The sequence below is a fragment of the Hakea prostrata genome, chromosome 4 (genome assembly GCF_041222555.1).
Source record: "Hakea prostrata isolate BN-2017 chromosome 4, UWA_Hpros_2, whole genome shotgun sequence".
Classification (NCBI taxonomy): domain Eukaryota; kingdom Viridiplantae; phylum Streptophyta; class Magnoliopsida; order Proteales; family Proteaceae; genus Hakea; species Hakea prostrata.
Genome location: NC_142603.1, coordinates 7,076,826 through 7,100,092, shown reverse-complemented (window position 1 = coordinate 7,100,092; position 23,267 = coordinate 7,076,826). Strand labels below are relative to the sequence as shown.

General features: G+C 38.8%; 1 protein-coding gene across 1 annotated transcript; it reads right to left on the bottom strand.

Moving 5' to 3' along the window:
• Positions 1 to 676: 676 nt before the first annotated feature.
• LOC149017496 (uncharacterized) lies at positions 677 to 22,222 on the bottom strand. Its single transcript, XM_089151826.1, has 14 exons — positions 22,041 to 22,222; positions 21,182 to 21,855; positions 14,848 to 14,926; positions 14,680 to 14,736; positions 12,843 to 12,898; positions 9,788 to 10,022; positions 7,671 to 7,757; positions 7,519 to 7,593; positions 7,189 to 7,272; positions 3,796 to 3,860; positions 2,491 to 2,740; positions 2,311 to 2,399; positions 1,323 to 1,437; positions 677 to 1,239 (listed from the first exon to the last, which is right to left on the bottom strand). The coding sequence occupies exons 2-14, from the start codon at positions 21,784 to 21,786 to the stop codon at positions 1,198 to 1,200; spliced, it is 1,839 nt and encodes a 612-aa protein (XP_089007952.1). The 5' UTR covers positions 21,787 to 21,855; positions 22,041 to 22,222; the 3' UTR covers positions 677 to 1,197.
• Positions 22,223 to 23,267: the final 1,045 nt, after the last annotated feature.

Here is a 23,267-nt window from a genome sequence, read left to right as displayed (position 1 = left end):
GAAATAGCGATGGAAAAAAAACATGTTGGAGCATGTATAATGGGTGATGGAGAAGTAAACGAAATAGAATAATTATGTGAAAAAAATATTAATTGTGAATCCCACCTTTTAATTTTCCACACTTTTTCATGAAGTTCACATATTTTGTGAAATTTAAAAAAAACATAGGATGAAAAAATTAACTCTTATCTCATTAGACAAGTTTCTTTAATTTAAAAAAAATTTATTTATAATTTTTCCATTGTAAGCAACCAAACAAACCACATTTTTAAAATTTTTCCCACCCCAAACAAAAGGCGCCTTAAGGTTTAAGGATCAATAACACAAAATTCCACGGATTAAAAACGCTATAATGAGAATTAGGATAAAATAAAATGCCAAAAAAGTACAAAACAAACGTGGGCGTTGGATGGCGTCGATGAAATGAATCATCGATCGTAAGGCCAGCATGTGGGAGAAGCCCCCGTAAGAAGTCAAAATTTTGGGTCCTTGTGTTTTCAAACGGTAATGGACCCGCGAGACTCAGATTGCCATGAGATTAACTTTTTTCTAACACAGATAACTGAGCATGAAGCGCTGCAATTTAACCTCTTCCAGACAATTCATATGCATAAACACGGTGAAGAACCTATTTTACTTTGTAACATGAATTTACAAGTGGGCCATTTTATCAAGTAGAACATCCATTCCCCCACCATCACGCCCTAAATATTCGATACACCCCTTCGTCAACGACCGAACAGTAATTCTAGATCTGGCTAGTTCCATTTCAGGAGCTCCATAGTAAAAGACAGGCCAATTCCTCAAAAGGAGCGACAATTTAGATTCTGTAACCCACAGCACGAAAATAATGACACAAATGCAAGGGTGGCCCAACAGTGTTGAGGCTCTACTCTGTTTAATAAATTGCTAGAAAACCACACACATTTCAATAATTAGATCTGTCAAGATTACCTCATTAATAATTTCAGTGTGCATGTGATCACTGTCCCACCATCTATCTCTCAACTGATTTAACAGGCGCACCTATCAACACCCAACACATCTTCCAAATGGGATAAATAAAGCCCTAAATTGACTTCCAACATTTACCCTCTTTTGTTACAAATGGATAGGTCGACACTACCCTACATTGACGGCAACAAATATGAGGAAGGAATGTCAATAAACTGCCGCTCGGTGCATGACTAAATAAAGCTATCTGCTGTCAGGAAACTTTGCCTCATAAGTCGCAATTGGCTGCATATAGATTTCAGAGAGATCAGAGACCCACATTAGAAGAAGGCTGATAAGATCAAATTCAATTTGGAAGGGAGACTCACCATGAATGTTGCCGTGATCATCTTCCCAGCAAACCACCTCCCATGAAGTGCACGTTGTGCATTTGCTGAGGCTTGTACATTTTCAAAACGCAGGTATACAAATCCAGCAGTGTTCCTGTTCCCGGTAGCCAAGAGTTAGACAAAGCATATTTTTTGCAATTTTCATCCACAGAATCAATAGAATGAGACAAACCGAAGCTATAGTTTCCTGAAAATCTGCTGCCATCCAAGCAAATACAAATAATGATGATAATAGTAACAATAACACTAAACACTATCCGCTACTAAACAGAGAAGCAGCCTCCCAAACCCCCCCCCCCCCAAAAAAAAAAAAAAAAAACCTAAATTGAATCTTTGACAGAATGATGGTTCAATGGCAAAACCCAGAATCAGGAACAGCCATAAAAACCACACTTCTAATTGCGGGGTTGGAGCATGAACCTCAGCAAGGGAGGTTGACAAGGAACTGGCTACTAGATGGATGAGATCCAACATGCGGAACTGAGAACACCACCAACTCCCACCACTAGTTTTATATTTTTCTTTCTACTAAAACACAAAAATGGAAGGATCCAGCATGCAAGATGGTAGAGCCCCACCTATGGGCGGAAAACTATGTTTATGTCCTTAATCTACTGGTATAGCAGTTACCTTGTACTAGTGGAAATCTGAGGTGGCCTTCCACAGAGTTACTGGGTTTGTGCTGTGTAGTGTGTACTAACTATACTTAGGAGGGCCTATTGGCTGCTGGGTTTTCCTTTCAGACTAGAAATTTGTGATCATCTAATAGTCAAATCCCTCCCAAAAAAGCAACAAAGGACTGATATTTACCAAGTGAACCCAACATTAGCATCCAATACATAACAGCAATAAATAAACAGATCTAGAAACAAACAAAGCACATGAAAATATTCAGAGTGATGGAATTTTACTTCATGGTAAGCACAAGCTAGATGGTATAATATGTCTAACCCACACAATTACATACTTGTCCACAAAGATATGCTTCACCGGCCCAAACTTTGCACATTCCTCTTGAACATCGTCCTTTATATCCAAATCAAAATCCGGTTCAGTCTGCAAAGCATATTTCAGCAAACATAAGCAAAGGCCTGTATTCTGACAAAAATGAAGAGAGTTAAAAGCAAAGAGGGCATGCCCAACAGACCTCCAAATTTGGATCAAACATATTCTTCAGTAACAGACATTCACTGGGCACACCAATAGTATCAACAGAATGCACTGTTACAGCTGGAACTGAAAGACCTGCCCCCTGCAATCCAGCAAGTGCAGGAATAGCCGACTGTCCAAGTGGGGAAACGAGGGGGTTGACCACAGGGGCAGTGCCAAGAACCGATGTTGCTGGTAAAGAAAGACCAGGGCCATTGACAACAGATGTGCCAAGTGAACCAGCAATACTGCAGATTAAAAAATCAAGAGCTGAAATTCAGTGATACCACACAATTGGAAGCAATATTGTCAAATAGGGTTTCATGACTCAAAATGGCTGGGAGATATTCAGAAAAGGCCTAACCAGAAATGGATTTTAAAATATTTCAATTTTACTTTATTTACTTATTTTTCTGAGAGACGGTTCATTTTGCCTCAGCCAATTTATTCACTTCATTATTTTAACTCTATATGAGAATTCTGAAGGTTATGGGAGTTTCTTCATCTTTAGAGCTCACATTGAAGTAATTATTTTCATTTCTACCGGTACGATGATTTTTAAGTACTCGTTGTCCAAATGTGTTTCTGGAACACAGAAGGTTCAAAAACATGTTTACAACCCAATTGTGCTTCAGGAGAAAAAGAAGGATGCCTCAGCCAATTTATTCACTTCATTATTTTAACTCTATAAGAGAATTCTGAAGGTTATGGAGTTTCTTCATCTCTTAAGCTTGCATTAAAGTAACTATTTTCATCTCTACCAGTACTTGATGATTTTTAACTTCTGGTTGTCAAAATGTATTTCTGCAACATAGAAGGTTCAAAAATGTGTTTACAACCCAATTGTGCTTCAGGATAAAAAGGAACCTTCTTTCCCTACTAACTTTTTCATGAATCCTTCTTGGTTGATGCTCTATGACACCATTTTACGTATTCAAGTATGGTAATATGACATTATGAACTACTTGAACGCTCCTAGTATTTCCTTCTTAATCGCTACTTGTCTTAAACACGCACATAAATTGACAAGCGGCTTGTAGTGATTTGTGCCATAACTCAGATGTGACAATTCTTGACTCAGCATTACATTTTCTTTTGTTGAACAGACTCAACATTGCAATGTAATATGAAAAGTAGATGGATATCATGTATGTCATTATATTTTTCTTCACTCTTCTTTCGAAGATTGATTTGAACTTTATGATTCACAATTTAATTTGTAAAACCTCCTTATAGTTTCAGGATACGATTTGTTATTGACAACATTGCTGGAAAAAATAAACACAAAGCATCAGCAGCAAACCTTGAAGCAGTGCCACTCCGGTCCAATTTCTGCATGAGAATAGCTCTAGAACGAGCATTCAGAGACTGCAAGTCAGAAACCAGATTTATTAAGCAATGCCAAGCAGTTGAAGAAGACAAACCAGTGCAAGCAATTATAAATTCATATAGAATTATAATTATACAAATAAATATATAAGAACCCAATCTGACAATAAGAAGATGCACATTGGAATTTCGATGCAGAGAAAGGATGGTCAGTAGTAGAAGAGGAAAGACATCTGAAAACCGTTGCACAGAAGAAAAGCAAAACTCACCAGCAGTTTCTATTTCAATTTGTTCAAACTAACTCAAACTCTATTTCCTATGTATGCAACTCAAAAAGTGACAAACTGCAACTTAAACCCAAACAATTAACTTAACCATTATCTGCCTTGTTAGACAGAAAACCTGGATTAGGGTACATACATTTAATGGCAGAAGTTCTATTATTCGTTGTTGTGTGATTTATTTTTCTTTTTTTTGCTGGTGTTTGTTCCTTTTGGGGCAGGGTGGTTTGAAGAAATAAATTGAGGGGACCTGTTTAAGAAAACATTAAGCGCATTTGTATATATGCATATATATATGGTAGATAAAAGCAAAACCGATGATGTAAACTATTCAAGCAAGACTGCACGTTAGGTAAGCCCAGAGTCTTCAATCAGCCCCAAAACCAAAAACTCATATAAGCCCTACAACGTTATGGCTCACAATTGGTAAACCAAATGAAGAATCAATATCATGAATAGAGATGGTTTCTCTTTTGGTTTCACACTCCGAATGGGATGTTAAATATGCAAGTCCTATGCCCATCTGGCTTCACATTCAATATTTCCCTTAAGTAGAATATGAGTTCCAAGGCACCTCATTTTAGGTACCACTACCTTATCTTAGGTCAAGTAGAGGTGCATACCTGAGAAAGGTCTGCTATGGTGGGCCTTCACACAGAGCTAGGAGGAGAAGGGGAAGACAATCAGTCACCTACACTGGAGCACCACTGCTCAATTCTTCAATATTCAAATTGCACAACTGAGTCCTTTATGGTTACAATGAATAGGCAATAGGCCTTGCACAAAACCAGAAAGCCTCTCTAAAATAGAAATTAGCTGAAACAAGGAACTATCATCCTAGGATAATGCTGAGAAAAGAAAAAGGAAACAAGATGTTACTACGTAATCTAACCAAGCAACTATAATACTAAAACAAACAAATATTAGTATTATAATTCCGGCACTTCCCAGACCAAAAGCCGTTAGGCCAAGCCCTCGGACTGGGTTCCCAATGAGGATCACGATGGTCCAGCTAAGGCTCTCTGTTCTTACAAATTTTGCATAATGAAGACACAGATCCATTCCTACCAACACACGTTGAGTGGTTAGGTTCGCCCCCCAGATGTAACCCAACAGCCCTAGCAAAACTATCTATTGGGAACTTCTAGTGAAGAAGAAATCTGTTAGGCTGATACCAAATGATACTTACAAAATACACCTTTTTACAAGAAAGTGTTTATAATGGATACATCGAAGACCATAGCAAAATCAGTAAATGGATCCCCTCAATGTCTTCATTCCTACAGTCAAAAACTATAACCTTCATGTGCACCATCATAGATCTATAACAGGATGCATAATTGTCATGGAACCATTAATGGAAGCCAGCCAAACATCCACCAAGAGGTAAAAATCAAAGTGCACAAATAGGTATTCCACCAACCAAAGACAAATGGACCATGGTATTTACTAATTCAACCAAACATAGCCATGTTTCCCGCAGATTGAAAAGAAATTCTCCATAATCTTCAGCAACACCGCCCCCCCCCAATATATATATATATATATATATATATATATATATATATATATATATATATATATATATATATATATATATATATATATTTTAAATTTTATTTATTTATTTTTTTGATGCAGTCTTCATTGGACAGCCTGCAGCTTCAAGGATCTCAAGGGCTAGACTGGAATTCCAGGCCCAAAACTAGGGTTTTGGTTGGTGTTTATGGATGATTGTTTTCAACTGGTTCAAAACAATTGTGCTCTAATTCCCAGCTTGGAGTTTGGCATGTTGGATGGAATATAGACGGATAAAGCTAAAAGGAGATTCAGCGTACGAAGGATACTATAACCCATCCCATGGGAGGTTGACAAATTCCTAGATATGAGGTAGATTTGAGATGGGATGAGAACTTAAATGGGATAATACATGAAAGGAATTTATATTTTGATCTTTAGAATAATCTTTTCAAGTTTCAACAATTTTTTATGGGTGATTTCAGAAAAAAATTAGGCTTCTTGATTTTGGAGGGGATACGGGGTGACAATAACAAGGTCGGGCAGATCTAGGGTTTGGGTTGTCCGACGGGCTGAAATTGGGAAGAAAGGTCACAAGGGTTGGGGCACGAGGTTCCAAAAGTTTGGAACAGATTTAACAATTAGATTGGCACAGATATGACCCTGAATTTTGGGTCTCTAGAGAAGTCCACAAATTCAAGAAAATGGAAAAAAATGCAGCAGAAGGGGATTGAGGGCTTTGAATGGTACCTGGTTTGGACCTTGATGGAGCCTGGATGAAGCTGGAATACTACTGTTAACGATGGTAATCCCATAGCCACCGTCAAAGATTGAGTCAGAGTTCACCTAGAACCTTCCTAGGGTTGATTCTTCAAAGTTAATTCACTAAATCAGACCTGCTAATACTTGAATCCTTACACTATTCAATATTAACACACACATTCAGTGCTTGAATAGGAAGCTTTATTACCCAATAATCAGAACTGCCTCTCTCCGTTCAGTGAAGGGGTTTATTTGTACATGCTAGGGGTGGGCTGGGTTTCATACTCGGGACTTGGATTCCCAGCACCAGTACTACCAGAATTCAACAACCATTAGGTCTTATAATTAAACTTTAAAATGACTGAATTAAAACTCCTATTTAAACACAAACTTCTAATAAGGAAAATTACATACCAAATGCACCCCTACACATGGCACCACTCAAGTACACTCAAAGAAAGCAATTAAAATTGGAACCGGAAATAAAGCAATTGAGCACCAATCCTAGGGGCCTGACAAAACCTCTAGGTGGCTCCCTTGGTCCCTCCACTTGGTCTTGGTCATGTTCTTCGACTGGGAGAGCTTGGATACCGCATCACACAACACACACACACACCCCCCCCCCCAAAAAAAAAAAAAAAGAGAGAGAAAGGAAGGCCAAAACCAAGCCCCAGGCAGCATATACGCAGCTGCGGTTTAAAACAAAACTTAGCAATATTTGTGAACTAAATACATAGAATCAAAAGCAAAAAATACAATTGAGTTTGGTATGGATATGTGACCAATATAGAAGAGGGATAACTAACCAAGCCTCCACCATCATCGTCATCAAAATCACCAGCATTAGCCCCAATGTCTTGCATTCCAGCCTGATCAGTAACAGCAGATACCTAAAAGACAAAAAAAATATTGTCTGATAATAAGAGGTTTTCATCTTGGAACCAGGCACGAATTTTGTCTCTTGATTTGCAATCTACCCATGCTTAAACTTAAAACTAGAAATTTTCAATGAAGCTCGGATGCAAAATAATTCACAAGACCCCCTCTCAGCAACAGGATTTGTTAAAATTATTGACGTTGAACTTTTCTTGAGAGTTCCCTTCACCAATTATAAAAGAAATGTTACAGCAGCTCACCTTGATTATCCGACCAGCAATATCAAGTTGTCCATTTAAGCTTTGTGCAGCCCTTGCATCTTCAAGACGTGCAAACTGCACCAATGAACCTTTAACACTTAAGCCCAGTTTAAAACCAGAACAACTATGTTCTTAAAAAATGATATACTAACCTGGACAAAGCCATAACCTTTGCAGTGTCCAGTCTCAGGGTCAAGGGGCAACTGAACCAGCTCCACAGGCCCAAATGGCTCAAAAACCTAATATATAAAGTTAAGAAACCAATTAATCCAGTATACCAGGTACACTTAAAGAAAACAAATGAATTTAGAATAAGAAAAGGTTCTCATTGCAAAGGCAAGTACTAGACAATAATCATTATAATGAGAAAGAAAAACGTCTCCTGGCTGCAGTGGACCTCAGAGCCACAAATTTGGCAGCCACTTTTCCAAAACACCAGAGCCAAATTAAACGAGGTGTTTATTTAATCCCCAGTTTTAAGGGGCTTTGGACTTGCAAAAGGCTTCATGTGCCCCTGATTTCCTCTGATTTTGACCAACAATAAAGGGTTTTTCCCTAACCCGAAAAGAAGGAAAAACGAGGGGGAAAATTAAAACAGAGCCTAACAGGTCACTATCAAGGCAATTACCCGATGCAGGCTAATCCAGCCTTCATGCCTCAACAGTTCAAGCAAAATGTGACAGTCCTAGATATATATATATATATATAGGGTTACAAGTTCAAGATTTGTGGGTAAAAAAAACATAGGGAGTTCTATCCTTTACTGAACTTTACCATAAAAATGTCTACTATACTGAGCAAAGAACTAAGCAGAGAATGCAGTAACTTAAATTCAAGAGTGATGGAGATCTCTTCAGCAAAGAAGAGATCAGATATAAATTGTGGAAATTCAACAGACCAAAAATTGCAGCACTAATGGACTTAAATGAGTCATCAGTACAAATCACAGAGATTTCAGCAATCTGCATATACTTAAACAGTTCACTGAAAGCTAAAGTAATGCAGAACAGAAGGATTAAAGTTTCACTAAATAACCGCAAATGCATGTAAAAAACTAATATATAGCAGAATTAGACACTGCAGACCACATTGTACCAGTACTTACTGAAAAATGACTCAGCTGATTACAACGAATCCAAAATTCATAGCAAATTGCTCTTTCATTGAGGCCAAGGAATTCAGAGAAGGTTGGAAATAATGACAAGGGAATCATTAGGATACAACATCACCCAATTCCCAAAATCACAAGTATTTTTCCCTTCCTACCTTTTTTCATTCGGATTACTTAAAAGGATTGCGAAGAGTGAAACATAAATTAAATCCGCTACAAGATAAGCTGAAGATAGATATAACACAGAAAATAAGTGGGACAGCAACAGAAGGCAATTTAATGTGTCTCCACTTATTAAAATTTGGACTCTAACACTGGGAGGTGGAGAGGGAAGATGAAATAAAGGAGTGGTGAGATAAACAATTAACCCTCAAGCCTAAATGAAGTTTGTGTTTGTTACATTGAAGAAAACTCAAACATGTTTAATAAAGAGAGACCAAAACAATCCCAATCAAAATCATGACAAAACCATACTATATCTGTCTTCATAGGGTCTAGCAGATCGAATAGGCAGAGTGCGCTCATGTTAGCGTAAATAAAATTGCATCTAAACCATAATCAGGGAAAAATCAATACAAAGGGGAAAGGGGCATGCCAGTTTCCACCACTGCATGCTCTGCAGAGGGTTATGATATAAGCAGTCTTTTCCCTGTTTTGCAGACAGACTGCCTATAAACTCAAATCCCAGACCGGTAGGTCAGAATGAAGCAACCGTACCTTTGCACACTAGGCAATAACAACAATGAAGCAACCTTACCCTTTGCACTAAGTCCAGCTATTTAGAGGCAATAACAACATAATTTGGAAATTTGACCAAAAACACATGGAGACCCACTATTGAAACAACAAAAACAACAAAAAGGGGAGAAAGGAGTAGTAACCATGTTCATTATAATAATGGTAATAAAAACTATACTAAACAACAGAGTCTGCCTTATCCCAACTTAATCCAATTTTAAAAGGGCAGGGGGATTCAGCTAAATGACAAACTAAAGGGGGTAACAAGAGGCATATTCCAGCAAGTCAAGAGCAAACCACCTAGAAGAGGTCAGTGACATAGATCCTATTATTATAAATTATAATACGACAGCTAGCACAACCAGAGTTCTCTCACTTACAACCATTAATTGCCATAAATTTGAGCTGCTACGAACTCACCTGACGGAGTTGATCTTCTGTGATGTTGAAATGCAGATTGCCCACATACAACCTTCTAGCACCCCCTGAATAAGGTCCAATAGCTCCACCTGCTCCAGCAGCTGCAGCTGCACTTGACTGAACCAGATTTTTCTCAGCCTCAGAAGGTTTAACCATCACGGGTTGACCAAGCAATGGCTGGCCAGAAAGTGCTATTGCCATTGGAACTGACATTGCATCATAAAATTCTATATACCTGCCGAACCCAAAATATAAGGTTCTCTTAGGTGAAAGAATAAATGAAACAAATGATCAATAAGCTTATACAAAGTTAAAAAAATAAAATAGAGAATATATTTTAAGCCTGATAAATATGCTACCAATAACTCCTGATAGCCTGACAATGGAAGGACAAAAAGGGAAAATGTGACACCAAAGATTTGTGCTTATGAAAATATTTCCTAACAATAACTATCTTTTCCATCATGAGAAAGGTAAGAAATGAAAATTTCAGACCGTTAACTGAAGACTGCAACTTTGCAACCCAGCTGCTAGAGGGAGGGAGATGGTAACCAAGAAATAGTGCCACCAGAAGGAGACTGTTCTGCACTGATAGCCACTGCCAGCATTAGGGATTCAACAAACAGCCCTCTCAAAACTTCAAGAGCATCGAGGAAATAGATGAGTACAGAACATTTTTTAGTCAAGCAATAAGATAGGCCCTTTATAGTTGCATTATGTGAGGCTAGGAACCAAACCAGAAACAAAAGGTGACTTGGTTAGGGTTACAAGTGGAGAAGGTTAATATTAGGACTGGGGTTTAGCGGACAACTCAAGCTTAACACCAAGACAGAAACAAGTTTCAGAAATTAAAAGCTATGATTCTAATAAAAAACAGATCATAAAACTCGCATAAATTTGAAATGAATGATAATAGAATGTGGAAGCTGAAAGTTAAGTCAACTTCTAGACATGTGAACAGAAACTATGGCACCACTTTCCAAAATTTGAAACTAGTCAGGCCTCAGCTCCCCTGACTTGTCCCAGCTCATCCCTGTCATTCAAACATCTGCTCTGCCGTGTGCTGGACTGATGCTACCGCCCCCTCATGTGTCACTTCCGGTGACTGAGAATCCTCTGCCTTCCCTCGAAGCAGGTATGATCATGGCAGTTCAAATTCCTGATTGGCTCTCTCCTTTTCCATATGCTGAATAAGAGACCCTAGCTTTGAATCTATTGCTGCCATCTGATTCTGTAGATCACCTATGATAGACACAAGTTCCTCTGCTCATTACTATGGTGGGAGATCTTGCGAGATATCTCGTTTTTTCAGCTTGACGAGACGAGATGGAGGGCAAGAACAGCGAGTTGGGATATCTCGCTCGAGATCTCATCATATCTCGCTATATCTTGCCATATCTCACCATATCTCGCCATGGATCTCACTCAAACTCTCAATTTTTACCTTTTTTCGTGGATTTTGGCTGAATTTTCACTTGCAACTACTCTTAGCACATCTACAACAAGGAAGATCAATCATTCTCTACTTGTCCTATGAATTATGATTTAATGACTTATATAGAACTTCTAATGGTTGTATAGTTATTTTATTCTTGAAAATTGAGATGGTGATATTCATATGGATGGAATTTTAATAACATTTAAGTTAGTTGATGCTTTTGATATACTTGCTTTTCATTTATATGTCTTAAAGGTTCTATATTACATGTTGTATAACATTGCATTCCCTAATCTTATTACATTTCGATTTCATACTATGGGTAGACTTAGAAATCATACACAGGGTTGTTTCTAACAAATCCAAGGCCATCAACGTGTTCAAAAGGCCTTAAATAAGCTAAATACCAAGTTTCAACCCAATTGGGACCCTAAACCCACCGAAATTGGCCACCAAGTTGACGCCAAAAAGTTGTATATCTCGACCGAGATCTCACCGAGATGGTCGAGATCTCTCTTTTTCAAGGTGGTGAGATCTCTCTCGAGAGCGAGATCTTCTACCATTCCCTGGAATCATGGCATGCGCTGATACCACATCATTGATCAATGATCTTCTACAGTTCAGATAAAAGCTCAAATTCAGATTGAAGGAATGGGAGGATATGGGGCTAGAGTCTATGCAAAAGAGAAGGGATTCTAGTGGGAGAATTGGGAATGATTAAGGTATTAATTTGCAGAAGAAAGGTCTGTTGCAGGTTGGTCTAACACTAGAGAAACAGTTGGGAAGCTGAGTGTAGTGTTTGTTAGTTGAGAAAAATCATCTATTATCAACAATCCCATTAAATCTCTTGGTAAGTGTGATCCTTACCAACGGACAATCTAGGTTTCTGACTCAAAACAGAATTTTCACATAAAACTGAAACTGCAAGACAATTCACCAGCCAATAGTGAAATCTAGGGATCCACTTGAAAATAATGATCAAACAATGACATCTCCGTTCAGAGTTTAAAGATAGTCGAAGCTCTAGGCTCGCCATTCCTCAAACAAAGACCAGGTCTCTCAAATTAGTGTGCTACACCCTATCCTGCAAGACACCACTCTAATTTTTGAAGCTACATGAAAGTATCCTACTGTCACTAAAATCAGAATTCCTAAATGAAACCATGATATTAAAGATCACCATTCTCCATTGGATAGAGCTTAGGAATAGTAAAATTTCCACACATGCCATCCTCCAGACAATGCCAAGGCCCCTTTGGAAGGATTATTTTGAGCTTTACCTATTTTATATTTGCACTAAAATAAAAAGGACAATGTCAAATATGCACCAATCTGATATCATACATCAGGCCTTCTACACATCCTCCGTCATAACACAAGCACTCACAGAGTCAAAACATTCTTGAGAATCAAACATCGAAAAACTTCGGAGGATGAAGCAAATGACCCCAATCCTAGGAGCACCTTGAATTACAATTGCACACACAAATAAAATTACAACCTTATTAAGTTTCTTAAATAAATAATCCAGAAAATTTCATACTTTGCTTGGAAAGTCTTGAATGTGATCTTCACAGACTCAGACACTTAAAGTTCAGAAAGGAAGAAGAAAATTACCCCACTCCCTTTGAGCGTCTTGAATTGCGATCCATTATAAGTCGTACATCTCGCACCTGAAGATTTTATACAAGGTTGTCAACAAGACAACAGCAGAAAAAGTATGCTAACATTTTCAAAAAGTTCAACTTACAAAAGATGATCCCCTGACAAGAAACTTTAATAGTTTATATTATTGCACCATTAGAGGCAGCCTATATGATTGCCTGTCACGTTTTAAGTGCATCATTAACTCACCAAATACAAACAAAATAGTACCACAGCAAGAATCATTGCATTTACACTCCATTGAATGCAAAGGATGAATACGGTAAGAAGCACAATATCTTAATGATGCACTCTAATCTCTTGGACATCATAATAAAATTAGCATATGATGGAAATATCAGATACAACATCTGGTTTGTCATTTTCAAGGATCAATCTAGAAGAATCTGAAAGCCATCATGGAAGATAAGGATAAGATCTACCTGTCTATTCATGGTTGGGTTTCAAGACTTCATACTCTCTAGGTTAATACAGATTTTGGATCCACCACATAGAAAATTTTCCAAATCCACATGGTTAGACATACGATGTGTCCAATCTAAAAACAAAATCATCTTTTGAGAGTAATTAATCTAAAATAAAATCCAACACTGTTAATAACCATTTTCTCTTTTATTATGAATTAATTTTCTTATTTTAAATTTTTTTCATGCTGTCACAAGGAAATGGAACTACATCCCACTAACATAGGAATCTGAAATCCTTCTCCTTCCTCTCGCTCTTTCTTCCCCCTCTCCATCTCCACTTTATTTGTTCCCGCTTAATACCAATTAAGAGATCAATAATGGAAGCAATGGAAATCACAAGTGATATATCAATGGGGAAAGGAATAGAGACCACATTACAACCCTCAAGAGGGGGGAAATTAAATAGAACCAGATTCACGAGAGAACGCTCAAGCAGATTCACGAGAGAACGCTCAAGAGAGGAGAGGGATAGAGAGAGAGCGATGAGAACACTGATGGGAGGAACAGGAGGGGGGGGGGAGACAGACTTGAGTGTCAGTGGGGTGGAGAGGGAAAGAGAGAAAATGCAAGAGGAGGCAGAGAGAGAAGGATTTCGTACTCCTACATTAGTGAGATAGTTAACCATGAAAAAATTAATTTCAAGTAAAAAAGAAAGCTATTGTTAATGGTGTTAGGTTCTATCACAGGTTAGTTACCCACAAAAGAGGATTTTGTTTTTAGATTGGACATGTCATAAATCTAACCACGTCAATTGAAAATTTTTGTTCATGTGATAGAAGATCCAAACTCGTTTATTCATTGTTCCATTCCTCATTAATCAAGTAATAGTCCATTTATTTCAATGGAGAAGACATCCTCCAAGATTCTTCGATTGATGATTTTTCCTCACATTGTATTAATATTTGAACTACTTTTCATTAAACAAAATTACAAAGGAATTGCTGTTGTTATATCAAGTAGTAGTGGTCAGAAGGAAACTATTTCAAAATTTTCAATTTATGGTAATATTGCAAACCCTCCCAACCCTTCCCCCAACTGTTTAGATGTCCTTGCTCCATGCTATACTCAACCAACACAAAAACATCACCTCCAATGCTCCAGCATTCCACAACAGATGCAAAGTAGGTCTAGAAGTCACTAACCAATACCATGGTTGGAAAATGGGCCAATAGAAGTTGCACTGATGCTCCATTCATGGCTGGCCCATTATCACCTTGATTTGTTCCATAGTTACAAATTACAGCATTCCATTTAAGAAAATCAAGCGCAATTACATTAGGGTTAAATTATGTAGCAAATACAAAACCCAATCATAAGCTAACCTTGCCAGCCCTAGAGAAGAATTCGTAAACATCTTTTTCATCTGCCTTCAAACATATCTGCCACAATTGGTGGTTGAAACATCAGTTATCAAAAGTCAATATCACAATAATAGGCTAGCATGCAAAGACCAATTATGAAAGCACAAAAAGGGAGAAAAGAATCAGTACCTGATAAGCAAATACAGTCCTTTGATCGCGTTCTGGATCTGCCTCAGGCTCTGCTTCCTCCTTTTTCTCTTTATATCGTCTGCAAAGAAATAAAAATATAAAATATCAACCTGACCCGATGTGTGTCTGGCCCAATATTATCAAGCAAACCATACTCATCACAGCAATCAAGCAGACAATACCAGTCTGACACGTTGGATTGTTCCTGCAAACAAACGTGCATTTAATGTGACAAGAATGTCGGAAATGTTTAGAACATCAAAAGTACTAACATCACAGAAAATTCTTTCTTTGACATGGTTTCAAAGACCAGGCCAAGTAATAACTTCCTGCAGGAAGATGAACTAATTGACATGACACCACACATAGAAAAAGAAGAAATAAAGTCACAATGGGATAGAATCACGATAAATGTATAATTTATGCACGGATTCTTGTAGGTTATAATCTAACTTCAAGCAACAGATAAGTGGAACACATATTACTCCATCCATATGACAAAAAAAAAAAAGAAGAAGAAGAAGAAAGAAAGAAGGGTTGAGCATACAAAACAGATAACAGGTTCTGTCAACTAGAAAAATCTCAACTGTCAAAACTTTTTAAGACATTTGTTATCTCTAGTACAAACTTCTAAGTATATTTTTCCCCCCAGGGGCAGTGAAAGAACTACAAGATTAAGCAGCAAGCTCAAGGTGAATGGGCAGTTGCCAAGTCTTAGGCTCTCTCTGGTTCAAAATCATTTTAGCGTCCAAGTTGTTTTCTTAAAATTAATCAACAAATAGGCCATTTGATCAAGAGACTGAAATAGTTTGGCAGAGAAGAATTTTAGGAAAACCAACCACCGTTGCCCCCGATTGAGCATATCTACAACTGGAGAACTGTGAGATCAATAACAGGACAGAGCTCCATCAACAAGCAAGGCTGATTGCTGGGTTCCAATGTCACATAAAGAATGAAAAAAAGATGATCAAATATGTCCAATATTTCTCCTTTACCATGACCATTGCTGCAAAGGACCAAATTGGGGTGCCCTTCAGCTCTGCTAGGTATATTAACCTGATATTGACGCTCTCTAGCTTCTGTAACACGTCACAAGATGCCTAGACCAGTACAGTCAAGGAGATCTCAGAGCTGAACTGGTTCTACAGTTGATTCTCTGTGGCTAAAGTGGTGAAGTTGAAACTCACGCTCTGCAAGTCATTGAACCATGATTGTATAGCTGGGTCAATGGAGGCTGATCAGGGGTAAATGTAAGGGAAAATTTTACTGTGATCATCTTAAAAAGGACAAATGCCATATTTTATCCAAAAATTGCCACTACTGCTTAAAGAAGGTGGAATTCCAATTCTGACAGTGAATTTTGCAAAGCAAGGGCATGGGCCAGGAGAGCAAGGTGGAGGGGATTTGCGACAGTGTGTTGTGTGTCAAAATGCAACAGAAATCATTTTTGGAATTTCAACCCCTAAGATGTCTTATTTCCCATTAAAAAAAAGAGGGTATAAGAATCATACAGAACACCCTAATCCTTGATATCACCCTGTAAAATTGCAACTTAATCAAAGAGAGCCACATGGCTAACAGTCAAATAGTGAAATCTCCTGGAACGAAGTAGTTGTATAGCAGACCAGAAAAAAAGAATCAAGTCAATATTTACCTTGAACATGTAATGACAGAGATGCACAAACATATCATGTATAAGATAAATGAAAAAAGAAAGCTCTACCCATCAGCATAAACACAGAAAATTTGCATATAGATATAATAAAAATAAAATTCAGTGGTACTGTTACATGTAACGAATTTTTGTGGTAAATTTTCTGTTTCCCATAAGACCTGTTCAGCATCAGCATGAAGACCAAACTGATGCAACATAAATGTCCCATTGTGCATATGCATAAATGTACTAGATTCATTCATGATTCACCATCTGTTACACTGTCTCTATGCCTGCCTTGGTCAGAAACAAAGGAAAAGAATATTTGTATGCAAATATACACACCCACTCAGTTGTCCTAGGAAATACACAAGGGTGGAAAAGAAACAAGAAGCTTGCAAAAGGAACTGGAACAGTTCATAATAGGACAATATGGCGAGAAAAATATTAGTTACTGTGCCTTAGTTGCACCTTTCAGTAAATTCTAAGGAAAGATCGCACAGACTGTTGCATATTTCAGCTTTTTAAGGAGAGATCATAAGGACAGAGCAAGATTTCGGACGTAAGCAGTTGCAACTTTCAGCATCTTTGAGGAGAGACCGTAGGGAATGAATGCGAGATTTCTGTATGAGTGGAGAGCAAAAGTTTCTCAACAGAAGAAAAAGGAAATCATAAAAAGCTAAGAAACCATTGAAAAAATGAAACGGCAACATAGGTGCCAGAAACTTACGGTATTAAGAACCAAAAGGTCCCAGAAAAGGTAAAAGTTCAACAAACTCAGTGCTAGTTGCGACTAAAACTTGGGACTCAATTAAAAGAACCTATAAGAAGTGAAACTTAACCACTGGGAAAGGACATTAGCTGGAAGGTAACCCCAAAAGACTAATCCTTATGATGAAAATCGTTGAAGGAAAAAAGGGTAAAATAATCGGAAAGTATGATATCCTGTAAAATCTTATGGCAGATCTGGCATCCAACTGAACACCAATTTTTCCTCCCAAGCATCGGAGGATGAAGTGCTTCTGTTAAGCAGAGCCGATTACTCCCTCACCAGCATTTCTGCAACAGAATAAATACAATTAAGCCATTTTGTTCTTAGGTTTAGGATAATAAAAATCATAACAGTGACATCACCAATCCTCATCAAAAACTCCAACCGGTAACTACCCCAATCTTGCAAATGCAAGCTTCTCAAGAGATCCCAAAAGGTCTACAAAGAAGAAACTTCCAAGACCCAGGACCTGAATTTCTGAGCCTGGCTCACTTGCCAGATCGACCATCTGAAGATCCCTAGCATATCTGCGAGTTTCAAAATCTAATGTTCAATAGTCGGAAATCCCAACACTGACAAGTAGCACAAGCAGCTAGATGATTACTTAAGCACCAGCAGTGCCAGAAAGAAAATAAGGAATCGTTAGCCAGAAGTTGAAACCATGAAAATATCCTAGAAAAAGGAATTGAGGAGCAACATTTTGTTGGAACGATCAGTTTTCAGAATAACATTAGCCAAGAAGTTAATAACACTTCATGAATCCTTTGAAAGCTTGATACTCTCAGACTAGACAAAAAATAAATGCACATATCCAACAACAACAGGACAATGTGCAACAAAAAAAGGTGCTTTTTGGTAGCAAACAAAGAAGAAGAGTCGGGGACACGCAAAATTACGCACCGGTAAGTCTGCAAATACACCATTGCAATATCCATTCAGAGACAGCACCAGTACATCAACCAGAAACTTCTAGCATACATTTTCCATCCAGGTAGAACCAAGAATGCACGTAGCGCTAGTAGTTAAACAAAGAGTCATTGGTGTCTAACAGGTCAAAATTAGCACAAACCAGAATTATACACAGCCCACTAAAAAATACACCATGCATCCAAAACAACACAACACTCACACTTGGCCAAACTAACTGGGATGGGCTAGTTCAGGTATTAGTAATGTATAAGCTAAAAAGGAGAATGTGATGAAATGCACATATGACTATTCTTATGATCAGTAAGAACTATTGGAATAGTTCCAGACTTTATAACAATGAACTATTAACCCATCGCATACACCCCCTCCGAATCTTGCTAAAGCCCCAGTTGAGATACCCCATCTCAAAACCCTAACAATCCCAACCACACTAGAATCTTGGAATGTCTTTTATGAAAAAATAATAAATCTTGGAATTTCATACAATAACATACTGACCCCACACTATAACATACTGAACCCCCGTCTCATTTAAGAATGAAACACCCTTCCCATAAGCAACAAGATTAAAGTTGGTTCTGCTCAAAGTTCCTGTTTTGGCCATTATTTCTACAAAGGTACATCAACAAGAACATCAGGACCAACTTGGTGAAGCATGCCTGTCTGTCTTGAACCTCTATGGGGCACCTTCTCACCTAGGCTCACCAGCACAATGCCTTCGCAACTATGATAACAACTGACCTTCACACTGCGAAAATAAATTCCATCTGGAATATATTCCTTTGTCAGCAACCTTACTAATTATATTGCTTAAAATGACTGCAGAAAACTTCTTAACCTAATAGTCCCAAACACTAATTGGAAGTCCGGTAACCTTTTTTTTTTTTTTTTTTTTGGGGGGGGGGGGGATGAATGAGAATAATTATTAACCAAAGCCCCAAACCAGAAAAAGAATGAACAAGGAGAAGAGAGAGAAGAGAATTGGGGGGAATTACCCCATACTAGCCAGCAAAAAAAGAAGTGCCTAGACCTCAAGAGATAACAATAATAATGTTCTTTGGGGTATCCAAAACTGGGGGATGGGGAGAGATTGTAATCTAGCAGAGACGTCGACGCAAATGACTTTCCAAATTGAATCATGATTCAAGAGATCATGATTTGGAAATCCATCTTTTGAGATTCCGCTCCCACCACAAGTGAGAAATCAATTCATCTAACACCAATTTACCTATCACACTGCAAATAGTCGTGCCAGGGTGATGTCTCAAAAACCAAACCCAATCTCTAGAGAAACCAAATGAGCATTTAGATCATGGCCAAATGATGACAATGGCTTTCGCCCACAAGGAGCAACAGAAGCGGCAGAAGTAGAAGAGGTGAACTACATCTTCGGGACAGTTCCAACACAGGATACATTGGTGACATTAAGGTGGGGAGGCAAAGGTTAAAGGCTCTCCAAGATGTGAAGGCATGGTAGAGGATGTGGCCTTTGGACCAAATCAGGGGGTGCCATGCAATCAAGGGGTGGGGGTGGCGCATAAGGTTCCATGCAAAGGAGGTGGAGAAGGAGCCAGAGGTGGGCAGAAGCCATATGGTTCAGAAGTGGGAAATAGGGGGGGGGGGGGAATTGGACCAGACCAGAGTAAGACTCAAGACGGAGGGAAAGAGAGCGGGGGAGGGGTCCAAGAGTTGTCAAAGATGAAAGTCCGCCAAAAGGGAAAGTTTAGGGATTCGGGCATAAACTTGACGTGGATCCAGGAGATGTTATAGAGGATACCTAAAGAATGCCAAGGGTCAAGCCAGAAGGTGGAGGCTCCATTGGCAATTTGGGTGGAAATGGCAACAAACTTAGCAACTCTAGAAAGTGCTAACAAATTTAGAAGAAAAAAGAATGTGTATTGTGACTTATATACATCATAAAAGAGAAACCAAAGAAAAACACCACCAACTTGATAAATTAACATCCAAAAATATTTTGTAATTACAACGCCTTTGTCTCATATGAAAATAAACTGAATAACCTTTCAAATGGCACAAATAACACCCTAGTTTGACCCTCAAAAATAAGTCCCATGAATAACAAAATAAATACATATTGAAGCTTGAGGAAAGCTCCTAGATCATGCAAGCTATCAAATTACCTAGTTTTACCCAGTAGCCTCTTTAGAAATATCTCAATGGTTCTTTAGTTGGTCCTTTCCCCTCGCCCCCTTCAATGCTTCTTTAGTTGGTCCATTTTTTCCCCTTTGGGATGATAGAAATGGCCAGCTATATGTGGAAAATATAGAGAACGCCAAGGATATCTTCTTGGAGATAATGCAATGTGTAGTATGTGATTTTAGCACTACTACTAAAGTTTTAAGGACAAAGAAATTAAAGTGACAAAATAAACTATATATAGATACATAAAAGTTGAACTAGGGCAATGATAATGTTCAAGAAAATGGGAAAATAGACTCAAACCCTAGCAAAACATATGCTAGGCGCACATGAGATTTGAGCTTTGTGTAAGTGCGCAAAGCATAAATTATAAACAAATACATAAACAAATTGAACTAAATTGTATCACTGCCATTGAGAACCAACTAGCATCTAAAGATCCGGATATCATACAGAAAGGGAACACTCCTAACCATTATTAAAGGCCTGATACTTCTTAGTTAAAATACATGAAGCAAGTCCTATTGGTATTTACTGGTTATAAAATAAAAATCTAAGTTGGAAACAGGTGTACAAGTGCTACAAGATCTTCCCTTAAGTTCTAATCTGCAGAACCAAGTCTGTAAGACATTAATGACGCTGACAGCATGGCAAGTCCATCCTGTGACAGCCTCTTGAATACTACCTAGAATTAACTATGACGGGAAGAACTCCCATTGGCATGGTCCATTCAGCAGTTAAAATAAACAAAATAATAACTTCATTACGTCACACAGAACGGATATTGAAGAAACAGAGAAGAGAGGACGGAGAGATACCTGCCATCACGCTCCTTGTCTCGTAACTCCCTTTCCCTGACCTCCCCCTCTCGGCTCTTCTCTCTCTCTACTATCTCACGTTCAGCGTCCCTATCACGCTCACTGCGGTGCCTCTCAGAGCGGCTCCTGCTGCGGCGTGAACGCTCGCGTTCTTTCTCCCTGTCCCGTTCACTTTCTCGTTCACGCTCTTTGATCTTTTCCCGTTCTCGCTCCCGCTCTCTATCTCTGTCTCGATCCCTGTCCTTCCCGTTCCTTTCCTCCCTTTCCCTGTCTCTGTCCTTATCCCTGTCCTTATCTCTCTCCCGGTCCCTATCTCTGTGCTCCCTGTGGTGCCGGTCCCTCTCGCTCCTCTCGCCATCCCGGTGACGAGATGAGCCCCTCTCTCTACGACGATCATGATCACGAGAATCATCTCCCGATCGAGCTCGCTTGGAGCGATTATCCAATTCATCGTCATAATCATCACTTCTATGCTTGGAACTCCTGCTACGGTCCTTCTCTCCTGATTTAACAGTGCCATCGCCACCATTTGCAATCTTCTCCTCTTTTGGAAATTCTGGATTCTCAACTGTTTTCTCTAAGTAATCATACTCGTCGAAATCCATTGAATACTCTTCGAACAACACAACAAGGCCGTAAACGACCTTGCCTAGAATCCAATCACAGTCAGAACTCTGCAATATCCAACCAAAACAAAGTCAGTTTATAATCAATAAAATCAATGAATAACAGAAATGAACTCAGTAATTAGGCGTTTTCGAGTTCTTCGTTAAAACCCTAGACATTATAGAGACATGGAGATAGCAGGTGAGTTGACAAGAAAACCCTAGATACTGGATATGGTGTGCTAAGGTTTTACCTCTACGAATAATAGCAGCCAAGAAAGGAGGCTCAACACTCGACTGCTATGACCGATAGTGAGCAACAACGGTTTTGGCGTTACGGTTTCTCGAGTTCTATCCCTCTTCAGTCTCTTCTAGGGCAACTGGACGTATATGACTCAACGAGTTTGAACCGTAGAGACTCCAACGACCAACCAAGAGAGACACTAGACGGTAAGAGACGGTTTATATACGGTATATGGATGTCAAGATGCGTGAAACTTTTTTAATAAAAAAAATGCGTACAATTTTGTGGTAGAATCGTACTTTGATGTCATTTGATGGAACAGAGGGGCATATTTGGAAACGAGAAAAAAAGTTCTTGCCGGCAGTGTACTTGCACTGCACATCATCCATTATTTTGAGGTGATGCCATTATGTCACACAGAATTATTCGAATAGTAATGAATCTAATGACGAACATTTCTTAGTGAATATGTCATGGGTTCAACATTGCTCATGATATGTATAATATAAAATAGCGTTGTTGTATCGGAAAAAAGAAAGAAAAACAAAAACAAAAAGGAAAACACCCGAAACAAGCCGACAAAAACAACAACCAACGCACAAACAAGCCCCCGAAGGAGCGAGAGGGCACCAAAAAACCCAAAAACCCACACCACAACCCGCAGAGAGACCAAAAGGAGAAAAAAAACAAAAGCCAAAAAAACACAAAAAAGAAAAAGAGAAAAAAGAAAAGAACCGAAGAGGGGGAAGAAGAAAACCAAAGAAAAAAAAACACAACCCCCGGGAGCCCCACACCAGAGGAGCAAAACGACGGAAAGCGCAAGAGGAAGCCAAGAGAAGGAAAAAACAAGGAACAGGAAAAAGGGAGAAGGGGAAGGAGGGAAAGAAAAAAAACGGAAAGAACCAACCCCCCGACACAGAACGAACAGGGAGGGGAAAGAAAGCAAGCCGAAGGCGCCACCAAAACAAAAAACCCGAGGGAGAACAAATCCCGGTACTGATCCAGCCCCCCCCGGGATCGTACGAGAGGGGGGTAACCAGTTCCGGCCCGGGAGGTGGGACCCAGTTGACAAATAATAAGTGGGGTGGACCAACAAAAAAAGAGTGGGAGACATTATTGGTTTTATGGGGAGATGTTTGTTTTTAATTTAGAAGAGGTCCGGCCCGTAGGGGGGGGGTGTTCGCGGGGGCCCAAACAAAAATCTTATGAAGTAGCAATGAAATGGACCAGAGACTCT